Raw genomic sequence first — 12267 nt, 5'->3', positions numbered from 1 at the left:
CCCAGCTCAAGCCTTGTCTCATTGTTTACTGCAGACATATTCCTGCAATCCAACACCAAATGTCTATGTTCCTCCAGCTCTCCTTCACCATCTTCCCATTACTATTGCTGGTAAAAAAAACCACCCTTCTTGCCAGATACAGGATGAGGAAAAGTGGGGTCTGAACAGGCATTAAAAGACTTATAAAAAATACACATAAGCCCAACTATCAGAGCCAACTGATATAATGCATGTTACGTTGCACAACTTTCTTAACATATAATTGCACTAAAATGTACTTAATTTCCCCCTTTCTCCCAATGTAGAGCTGAAACAAAAAGCCCCTGTAAAACTTAGTTGACATTCAGTTCATCTGAAAGGAGTGTGAATAGCAATGGAAATAGAAAATGAGCAGACAGAAAACATCAGTTCCCCACAGGTAAGAAACGTTTAGTTTAAATGACAAGGTGTTTCTGCCAATTTCATCCCAATCATCCAAATTCAGACGTTTGGTTGTTGGGTGCTTTTAAGTTGTTTTCAATTTATGGTTAATCTAAGGTGAACCTATCATGAGTTTCTTGCAACATTTGTTCAGAGGGCAATTTACCTTTGCCTTCCTCTGAGCTGAGAATGAGTGACTTGGTCCAGGTTGCCCAGGGGGTTTTCATTTTGCCAAGTTGGGATTTTGAACCCTGCTCTCCAGAGTTGTAGCCCAATGCTCAAACCACTACACCACACTAGCTCTCTCACATGGAAGGAACATACCATAAAGCTCATCATTACATTAATTTTCCATGCTATTGCTGCATGTTTCTGATGTTGCTCAGTGCTCAGATGGAGACTATTAATGTATATATTTGAATTGATAACACATTGTAACTGTATACAAATTTGAAATTGTTACTTGATCAACAGCAGAGCCATTGTTATAGTATCATGACATTTCTGTAAGCAACAGAAGAATGGACTAAAGGGCAATAAAATGATCTTATGTAGTTTAAAAAGCAAAGTAAAAAGTATAAAAAAAATGAAACTCTGTTGGAGCGCTAACTGAAATGCCTGCAATAATAAACCAGCCTATAATTTTTTTATTCAGATCCTGAATTGTCATTACTTGTGTTTTTGGTTCACACTATCACACAGTATTTTTCAAGTGCACATTGCATGCTGTATTGTTTTCAGATACAGTTTAAGGATTTAAATATTTTTAACCAACTTCAAAAAAAGGAACCTATATTATGTTTCTAGGACAAAATAAGTGTTCTGCTAGAAATATGACTTCAATAACAGGCAACAATTATGAATACCATGCATGAGCTTTTACTAGTCTCACATGGTAGTACAACAATATCCTACTAATGCATTAATCATGGCTGGAATTCTGCTTAATTATTTAACTACCTTAGTTTTATAGCTAAGTAATGTTTATGTTTCGCCTGACCCCACCCCCAAAACCTGCTTTACTGGGCATCAGCTGTGTAGGGAGAAGGGGTCTGTTCTGCTGACAGTTAAGGCCCTTGGTAAAGTAGTGTGAGGAAGGGCAGTTGTGATCCCAGCAATAGTGTCACAGTCATGAGTATGTAGGGACCTGGAGTTTGTTATTATCTGAAGAAGTGATATAATTTAGAACTTAACGTTGGTTTAAATGTGTTTTAATTATAACCTGGTATTCACTCACTACTTTTTGACAGGTTGTCCTCCCCAAAAATTTAAAAACTTTTTTCTGTCCTCCTACAAACTACAAAGGCACATTAAACAATATTTACATTGTTGTTTTTTGGTATTACTCAAAATATGGGAAAGTACTGAATTAAGCCACATATAATCCCATGATGATAATACTATCAGGCAAGTTTTGTCAGTTTTACTCTGCTGTCCATCTTGCCTCCTATCTTTCTTTTTTTCACTCTTGCACCCCCCATTAGCTTTTGAAATTTTTAGAAGTAAAATAAACCTTTCAAGTATGAGCAAATCATTTTAGTTTGTTTTGTGTTTGCAAATTGCTTGGAATAGCGTTTTGAAATTTGTGTCATCTGTGTCACAATTACTTCTTGTATCAATGAGATTTTTTTCTCTTTTTTGAGAATAGATAATTTGAGTGATACTCCATTTTCTGGTGATGAGGAAATGCTGGGAGTGAAGAAATAAAAACTGAAATCAATGGTAACTGGATCCCTGCACATCTATTATGAAGCGAAAATCAATGCTAGAGCAAGAGGAGCTGAGAAAAATTCCTCTAGGAGAACTCTGGAAGAGGTGACTCAGTGAGTGATAATGAGAACCACCGAAAGTGAGTCATTTGCCAACAAGTCCAAAGGGAAAGTATTTGGACAGGCGATCTCGTTCTGGAAAGGGAAGGGCGCTTACCAAAGAAGGTTGGTGCATCTGACTCATGACAAACAGATAACCTTTTAAAGAGCTGTTAGATTGTCTAGTTGGTATAGCTCTATAATTCTTTATTTAACTTTTTCATCCTGAATTTCTTAATTCTCCTATCGTTCCTACTATTACTTTAATTTGATGGGAGTAAGAGGAAAGGTCAGAGGTGATATGAAGAGTAATATAGTGTAAGTCTTCATGTTTAATACTCATCTTAGGACTCTCTGAAATATCAGCTTTATTTTATGAGCTGCCTTGGGTCCCTTTTTGGGAGAAAGGTGGCATAAAAATGAAGTTTAATTTAAAAAAATCAAACTGAATATTTGCTCTTTATTAATTTGTTCTTTTCAGGTGGTGCAGGAGGCAAAGGTGTGTGGGGACCACCTGGGCAAGTATATGATTTGGATGAAGTGGATATTAAAGATCCCAACTATGATGATGACCAGGTAAGAAAATGCTTAGTTTGCTCACCTGGTTACTCAGTGATACAGAACTGTATTCATAAGACATTTTTCCTTGGTGTTCAGAACTGCTATGCTGTTGGCTTAAGTTCTGCACAGGGCTGCCATATAATGACTGCATGTGTGCCATCTCTGATTCAGTATCAGCCAGGTACATTGGCACCAATGTGTGTACTTTCCAGAATAACAGGTTTCATTGAACATTGCAGCACTATGGTGACTTCAACAATTGCCTTATCCTGGTCATGTTGTTGGTTCCAGAAAAGCACCTAGGCTGTCCCCATTGCTCTGATCATGAGACAGGGACAGGAACAAGAAAGTTTGGTAGCTCAAGTAAGAGAAACAATATTGATGAGCTGAACCAATGATAGCTAGCTATGTATGAACAGTTATATCAAAAACTGATGTAATTCTTCTGGATTTTGCAGTCTGGTCCTGGTAAAATAAGAAACTAAGGGTAATGTGGTGGCTATAAATGTTGTGTGCCTTCATGTCGTTTACAACTTATGGTGACCCTAAGGCCACTGACCCTATCATGGGATTTTCTTGGCAGATTTCTTCAGAGGGTGTTTGCCATTGCCATCCTCTGAAGCTGAGAGAGTGTGACTTGCTCAAGGTCACCCAGTGGGTGTCATGGCTCAGTGGGGTTTTGAAGCCTGATCTTCAGCACTGTAGTCCAACACTCAAACCATTACGCCACACTGGCTCTCATATAAATGTTGCATCAGTGGAAGTTTGACAAGGCCCTTGAAGTTAAGGTTGCTGCATTTACCTTTGGAAAAGATTATCTGAACTATCCTGTTCTTTGGATTACTGTAGCTGGCAATTTTAACCATAAGATCCAGGCATTTCTTGTGAAGGCCTGCAAAAGAAAGCTAATCATAGGAGATGTAAGCTAAAGGCCTGCTATGATACAGAAAATGGTTCAAATAGTGCTGCAAGCCTGTCTTCATAGTTCATCTTTTGGACCATAAAGAAGGGAATCAAGTGGGTTCATTTTCCCTCTTCTTTTTCAAAAACCCTTTCTGAATGCTGACCCACTACTGATGGATTTCCCTGAGGCAAGTTAGCAAAGCATCTGCTGCTGGGAGCTGTTACTTTTTCGCAGGGACAAATATAGCTTGTCTTTGCACACTTTTTATTTTTAAATATGGGGGAAGGCTTTGGGGCTCACACAGAACATTTTTATTAACACTTTTCCCCATGTGCCACAGTTATAAAGATTCTACCCTCCCCCCCCCACACACACACACTTTGCGCTCAGTTTGCAAAACTGTAGTGTTTTGTTAACTCAGCTTCCCCCAGGGAGAAGACAGCAGCAGTGATTCAGCAATGGAATCAGCAACTGGAAGGGAGTAAAATGTAGGACTTTGAGGCAGCATTTCATGTCTCTTTTTCTTGTCTGGTGGGTTAACAATGTGGCTGCATGCATACTGCAGAAATAATCAAGTTTGACAATTTAACTGCCATGGCTCAATGCTGTGGAATTCTGGGAACTTTAGTTTTGTGTGATATTTAGTCATCTCTGTGAGAGAGCCCTGGTGCCAGAGCAAACTACTATTCTCAGAATTCCATAGCATTGAGCCATGGCAGTTAAAATGGAGTCAGACTGGATTATTTCTGCAATGTGGTCTCGGTCAAACTGAGTTCCAGCAAGGTGAAGAACACACTGTAAGCCAGCCTCACATCTATTTTAGATGCAGCTGCAGTTTGTTTTCCATTTTAGTGTCAGTACTGCAGCTTGCTGGATGGTAATAGTGATGAGCCCTGGTGGTGCAGTGGTTAAATACCTATACTGCAGCCACTCACTCAAAACCATAAGGTTGCGAGTTCAAGACCAGGAAAAGGGCTCAAGCTCAACTCAGGCTTGCATCCTTCCGAGGTCGCTAAAACAAGTACCCAGATTGATGGAGGCAAATTAGACACTGCTTAGGTGGTATGAAGCGGTATATAAATGAAGTTTGTTTTGTTTAATGGGTACAAAAGTAGAAGCCTATTAAATGGAAAAATTTTGGACAGTCTGTGCACTACTAATTTCAGTGGAATAATGTTCAAAGAATATATTGCTCTTAATCTCAACAAGATTGTTCTTGTTTCGTTTGATAGTTTGTTATGCTTCTATTTGAAACAGGATAACTGTGTCTATGAAACTGTCGTCCTGCCTTTGGATGAAAGAGCATTTAACAAAACGCTAACACCAATTATTCAGGAATATTTTGAACATGGGGATACTAATGAAGTTGCGGTATGTGGCTTGCATTTTTACAGTGATTAATAACATTTAGAAAGACTCTCTGGAAAAGGTGTAGCTATGTACCTAAACATTATCTTTTAAAGTTTTTGTAATAATTACTAGTATAAATGCAGGATTATTAGATTATGTAACACAGAATATTTAAGAAATAAAATAATTTTTATACATATTATTATGAATTAAGATACTGTAGAATGTTTTATTGGATAAATATGCTAGAACCTGGGCCTTTCTTAAATTCAGACATCTATTTAAATTGGTTATCTATCCCCTGTTTTGTGCGTGTTCCCCCAAATTCTGTGCAAAATACACATAATCCATGGGCCTAAATCAAATGGTTAGTTCTGACTTGAGTAAACCGAGTGAAATAATGACAACTTAGTAAGTCAACATTTACACTCATCCCTCCACATTTGCGGATTTGATATTTGTGGATTTAATTATTCACAGATTTGATTAATATGTTCTCCCTAGGAATATCTAGGTCCTCCAGAACAGCTCTATGATCAACTTTAACCAAAAGTCACCCTGAAAGACCTAGAAATTCCTAGAAAGAATATTCTACTAGGCATTTGTAGCTCCTCCATTGCAGTTCTGTGGTCAGTGTCTGTTGGATGTTGACCAGAGAGTTTCACTGGAGGACCTAGAGATTCCTAGAGAGGTGCCTCTCAGGAAAAAAACATGGTGTTTTTGTTATTTGCAGTTTCCCATATTCACGGGGGTCTAGTGCCCCTAACCCTAGCGAATATGGAGGGACAAGTGTAATTGCTTTAGAGCATCTATGCTAGTTGGCAGTTGATTTGACTTGGAAAAATGGTGCTGGTCAACTAAGGGAGGCATCCTTTCCTCCTTACCTTCTCTCTCTCTCCCCCCCCCCATCTCTACTGTATCGGATATGCAGATCCCAATATTTAAATTAAAATAACAGGGTGCTTTACTCTTTCCATTTATAGGAGATGCTGAAAGAGCTTAATCTTGGGGAAATGAAGTACAGTGTACCAGTGTTGGCTGTATCATTAGCATTAGAGGGGAAGGCTAGTCACAGAGAGATGACCTCTAAACTTCTTGCTGACTTGTATGGGACAATATTCAGCAGACAGGATGTGGAAAAATCATTTGACCGGCTTCTTAGAGATCTGCCAGAATTAGTACTGGATACTCCCAGAGCACCACAGGTTTGTTCAAAATATCTATTGCTAATGGTTGTTTCTGTGGCACCTCTGTTGTTCACATTAATTAAAAACAATTTATGACATAATTAGGCACTGACCTTTATGTAAACTTTTGGTAGTTGTAATGGTTAAAGCACTTAAATTTTTCTCCAGTTTCATAGTGCAAATTGCATTGTGGCACAGTATGATCCAGCTTCCATGGTGTTCCAACCTCTGTCCAATTTTCTCTCCTATTGCCAGATTTATTGTATTATTGTGTATACATTGTACCAATATAGCTTTACTTTCCACTTTCTTATCTAGTATCTCATGCATGCAAAGTTGTGAGTATCCCAGCATTTCAGTGCTTCCCTTGTTCCTGTGTCCACTTGAGGGATTACATTACCAAAACTTAATGACAATTGAATTTTTTTCTCAAAATTCTATACAGTTTAAAATCAAATTAATAGAAAACCATTGAAAGGCATTTCATAGAAATGTATGAGTATTTATTTTTTTCCTTGTGTAAAAGCCTATTTAAATATTAGATTGTGAATAAAAAAAATTAATCAGTCTGTATCAGAAGATTTTTTTTTTTTGCTAGAAACCTGGAAAAATTGATGATGGAATATTTTTTGTTAGAATGATGAATAACATATGTATGTCAAGGCATACTTTGTCCTGCTTCCCCCACAAAAAACTAGATAGCATGTAGACTTTTATGTAGACTATGTACAGTATCTCACACCATTTTAGTTTCTTGTCTTGCTTTCCTTTTTTCATTTCTTTTTATGGAAATAAGTGTTTTGTTTCCACTTGCCACTATGGCGGAGTAATGAAGTCAAAAGAATTTCCTTTGGTTCTATTGAAGTTTTACTTTATTTTACTGATAGCTCTTTTTATTGCTTTTTTTTGGCCTACTCCTTTAGGAGAACCAAAGAAGTTCTTCAACTTCCCTCACACTACATGACTTTGTAGCTCCATTTGTAACAATAAAATGGTTAAAACCAATGCAATTATTTTTCTATACTTTTAACATATCAAGCATAGTATTTTTATGCCAAACCAAGCTAGATATTATACCTTTTATGCTCCTAAAGTTACAAAGGGACTTTCAGTCTGTAAAGAGTGCTAATACTGCACATTTTCAAGAAAACCCTTTAAAAACCCAGAAAAACAACAACAGGCTGATTTCATGATTTCAAAATTGGTGGCAAAACTGGACTGAGGGTGAAAGGAAATGGCTTGCTTCAGATTGTCTGATGATGTAATAATTGAAATTGTATCTGTCTCAGAGGTATCCTAACATATAGTCATTACACCAGTTAATTTTTTGTGTATGTGCCTTCAGGTCGCCTGTTGACTGATAGTGACCCCATGACTTTCATAAAGTTTTCTTAAGCAAGCAGTACTCAGAGGTGGCTTACCAGTTTCTTCCTCTGAAATATAGCGTACAGACCCTGGTATTCATTGGTAGTCCTCCATCCTAGTACTAACCAGTGTTGAACCTGCTTAGCTTGCAAGATCGGATGGGATCTGGTGTCTTTAGGGTATCCGTTTGTTGTTGTTTGCCTCCAAGTCATTTTTTACTTATAGCAACCCTATGGTGAGCCTAGCAGAGTTTCCTTGGGATGTTTCTTCAGAGTGGATTTGCCACAACCATCCTCTGAGGCTGAGAGAGTGTGATTTGTCCAAGGCCACCCAGAGGGGTTTTATGCTCTAACAGGGATTTGAATCTTTGGAGCCAGAGTTTTAGTCCAACACTCAAACCACTACACCATGCTGGCCTTGTCATATTGTACCATTTTTTCCTAATCACAGTTAACTGGGAAGTAATCCAGCTGCCTCATTCATTTTTTAATGGTGGAGATAGTGGTGATAAGAGAGATATGGATAACTGAGATGACAGCAGCACCTGTCACACACAACTTTTCCCATTTTATTGGTGTACTTATGACCAATGAAAGAAAGACAAGAAATCCAGCCCTATTCATTCTGTAAAAACATGTTTCTTTTTTATGACAGTTGGTGGGTCAGTTTATAGCAAGAGCAGTTGGAGATGGGATTCTGTACAGTAGTTACATAGACGGATACAGAGGCACTGTGGACTGTGTCCATGCACGGTAAGTTTATTGTCCAATATAGCTAAAGTTTGGTTCACACAGATAATTTTTAAAAAACACCTTTTTATCACTTTTACCAAGTAAACAAGGTATGACTATTTGTATTTTAAAAAGGAAAAAAAACAACAATCAGGTTTTATAGAAATCCTGTCATTAAATAACCATATGCCTGTATTTATCTGTACTTCTTTTGATTTTTGTGCAAGATTATGATGCTAACGTCACCTCAAAATAGAATATGTGGAATGTTTTGTGACCAAAAGTATTGATGGCTATAGTACATATTTCAGAGAAAATAACCACTTGTAGGTGTAGAAATCTTCAATAGCTTGGATGTTCATCTTCTTTGATATTTGCAGTGTGACAAAATTTCAAGCTGCCAAAGATTTGGATAGGTAATATGACAGCTATCTCAAATATTGTCATATGGTTAGAGATGTGGCATTCTGTTGTTTTTTAAGCAGCAGTACTATTATACAAAAAAAATCAGATAAGAGATATGTCAGTCTGTTTTTAATCAGAAAGCTTTTACAAAGTCTTGTTCTCTTTTGAAAGAAAGGCAACTGACACCTGAGACCATTTAGCTGATTTTATGGAACATTCCCCCTCTGACTTGATTGCATGGAAAATTGACGACAATTTGGCCTTTTTAGTGATTGGTAGTAATATTGCTGTTGTTTTACTGACTGTATTTTTAGATATTATATTTTGTATTGTATTGTGGTTTTTATTCTTTGCTGTAATCCTGCCTTGATCTGCAAAGAGAGGCAGGAAATACAAATAAAATGTATTATTATTATTATTATTATTATTAATTATTGCCAGATTCTAAGAAATGGTAGCACATAACTAGAAACAGAATCATAGTGTTGGAAGAGACCCCAAGGGCCATCCAGTCCAACCCCCTACCATGCAGGAAGTCATGCTCAAAGCAGATGGTCATCCAGCCTTTGTTTAAAAACCTCCAAAGAAGGAGAATCCAGCACTCTTCAAGGGAGTGTGTTCCATTGTCAAACAGCTCTTACTGTTTACTGGCAGGAAGTTCTTCCTAATGTTGAGGTGGAATCTCTTTTCCTCTAGCTTTCATCCATTGCTCCGTGTCTTACTCTCCGGGGCAGCAAAAAACAAGCTTGCTCCAGCCTCAGTATGACACCCTTTCAAATATTTAAATTGTTTATATTACTCTGTTACTATTAAATAACATTTGTATATATTTACATCTTTTGATTTTTGAGGGGCTTGGAAAAGGCTGGATTATAAATAAATAAATAAGATAGTAAATACATTTTCTTTCAATTTATTTATTATTATTTCATTTTTATTTAATTTATTTAATTTCTATGCTATCTTTCTCCCAGACGTGACCCAAGGCGGCTCACAAACAAAACCACATTAAAAACCTGTTACAAATAAACAATTAAAACTTCACATAAAAACAATATAAAATCACAAACATTAAACCACAATAAAAACATGATACCCATCCATATAACAAACACCCTATATATAAAGCCATCCCATGATCACACACTAAAAGCTTTCCTGAATAAAGCTGTTTTTGCTTGCTGACAGAAGGCAAGCAGGGAGGGGGCCAGCTTTACCTCCTGTGGAAGGGCATTCCACAGGGCAGGAGCAGCCACTGAGAAGGCTCTCTCTTGTGTCCTCACCAGATGAGCCTGTGATGGTGGCAGGACCGAGAGAAAGCCTTCTCCTGAAGATCTTATGGTTTTGTTAGGTTCATATGGGGAGATCCCGTTTCTCAAATAGTCTGGACCTAAGCCGTGTAGGGTTTCATAGGTCATGACCAGCACGTTGAATTGTGCCTGGAAGTGAACTGATAGCCAGTGAGGTTGTTTCAATAAGGGAGTTATATGGTCCTTATAACTGTCTCTGGTCAGCATTCTGGCTGCAGCATTTTGAACCCATTGAAGTTTCCGAGCAGTTTCCAAAGGCAGCCCCGCATAGAATGCGTTACAGTAGTCCCAATGGGATGTAATCAAGGCGTGAGTCATTGTAGTTAGATCTGATATCGCAAGGAACGGGCGCAGCTGGTGCACAAATTTTGGGCTCAGAGTGTCAGAATTTACATAACTGTTGTTTTCAGTCTGTAAGCTTTTGACATACATGAACAATACTTTGTATTTTTGATGGTTTGAAGTAAGGTATCTATGACATTTGCACAAGTTAATATTGAATGTGGGATTTGTCCCCTGTAAATATTAGGCCACTTAGGCAGCAATCCTAAACATATTTCCTAAGAGGAAAGTTCCATGGAACACAGTCGGGCTTACTTCAGAGTAAACATTGCATTGTTAGTTACAGTATTCATCTTTGTGTATCTTGGTGTATTTCACACTGAATACATATTTCTTTGGTGTAGTTGTGTTTGGACATAATGCTAAACCATAGGTTAGTATTAACATAACAAGAATGAACCTATCTTCCCTGCATGTGTCCCCTTCTCTGTTGTGGATGCAAAGAGACTGAAACTTTCTGCTTCTGTTTTAGATTAACCACAATTTAGTGTGTCAGAATCCTAAACTATGGCTTATCTTTAATGAAAACAAACCTGTATCATAAACTGTGGGGAGGATCTATTGTGTGGGTTCTGCTTCAAGGGATAGCAAAATTCATCAGAACCAAAAGGTTCTTGTTCCTCACTATTGCCCCCAATCACCTGCTGAAACTAGACCTGGAGAGGCAGGAAACCCTCTGGAACTTATTTTTGGTTAGTACAGGGGGCTGCAAAATGTAGGATTAGTTCTGAAAGTTCTCTTAAGAATATTAGATTTAGGCCTATGGTTTAAAACTGACTTATTTCCACTAACCATTCTTAAAATAATTTAGATTGGTTTGTATGATATAACAAGCCACAGCTAATGAGCAACTCAAATAAAAGCTTCTGGACTCATTGCTGTGCAGGATAATAGAGAAGTGTGCAAGCTCAGGGGAAAGATCAGTTCATTGTTATATTTTAGAATGGTTTAATGTTAAGCCTAACCAGACCTGTAGCCTCAAAGCGTCATTTGTGGTGGTCAGTCTTGAGGTACTTGAAGGTGTCTACCTGTATGTGTGAAAGACGATTTTTATATTTAACTTTGTATTCCCTTTGTAGGGCTGCCCTGGATCGAGCTACTGTATTGCTAAGTATGACCAAAGGTGGGAAACGTGTAGACAATGTTTGGGGATCAGGAGGTGGGCAACAGTCTGTCAACCATCTTGTTAAAGAGGTAATAATTTTAAACCTAATAGTTAATAGTTTTTGCATAAAGTTCTGTACTTAATCTAGTTCAAGGTTATGGTGGGCTTTGTTAATCTGACCCTGGTTATCTCACCTTCCTTCACCATCATCGATCTCCTAAAGATCTAGTTGTTTGTGCTGTCCCATCCAGACTGACTGAGACAGAGGTGAGAGTGGCACCTACAAAGTGCATTAGTGGTCATTTCTCACTTGCTCCTTTCCAAGGCTACTAGGCCCAGTTCCTCTTGTTGTACCATCCAGAGAAGAAACAGGAAGTGAGCAAGGGGAGGGAGTGGTGACTGCTTCTGCAAGGAGCAGCCACTGACTATTCTCTTTATGTGTTCTCATGGTGCTGCTATTGAATCTAGTCACTGTAACACTCTGGAAAGTGTTAATGGCAATTGTCAGCAAGCAAGTTGTCATGCCCTGTGAAGAAGCTGGAGATTCCGAGGAGGAAGCAGAGGAACCCAGCCTTGAGCCTAGTCCTGGTCCCTCAATGCCTGTGCCAGCAGAGACTGCTGCCAATGAGGACAGGCAGGAACCTAGCACCAGCAGCAGAGGTTCCTGCTAGTTTAGGCGCTGAGGAAAAGGAGACAGATTTACCAGTGCCTTCCTTCAGTCAACAAAGGTCCAAAAGAATTTATAACAAACACCAAGCAATTGGGCAACAGCTGCACCA

The 12267-nt window shown here is 38.3% G+C and overlaps 1 protein-coding gene across 5 annotated transcripts in view; it reads left to right on the top strand.

The window, feature by feature from the left end:
- PDCD4 (programmed cell death 4) overlaps positions 1 to 12267 on the top strand; it is a 777136-nt gene that overhangs the window by 757147 nt on the left and 7722 nt on the right. For all 5 annotated transcript variants that reach the window (XM_042456398.1, XM_042456396.1, XM_042456395.1 and 2 more), the window contains exons 3-7: positions 2710 to 2804; positions 4951 to 5064; positions 6027 to 6248; positions 8250 to 8347; positions 11463 to 11577. In XM_042456398.1, coding sequence (XP_042312332.1) covers positions 2710 to 2804; positions 4951 to 5064; positions 6027 to 6248; positions 8250 to 8347; positions 11463 to 11577 — 644 coding nt within the window. The remainder of the gene's footprint in view (positions 1 to 2709; positions 2805 to 4950; positions 5065 to 6026; positions 6249 to 8249; positions 8348 to 11462; positions 11578 to 12267) is intronic.

This window comes from Sceloporus undulatus, chromosome 3 (assembly GCF_019175285.1).
Source record: "Sceloporus undulatus isolate JIND9_A2432 ecotype Alabama chromosome 3, SceUnd_v1.1, whole genome shotgun sequence".
Classification (NCBI taxonomy): domain Eukaryota; kingdom Metazoa; phylum Chordata; class Lepidosauria; order Squamata; family Phrynosomatidae; genus Sceloporus; species Sceloporus undulatus.
Note: the sequence above shows the minus strand (reverse complement) of the source record. Positions and strands in the feature narration are given on the sequence as shown.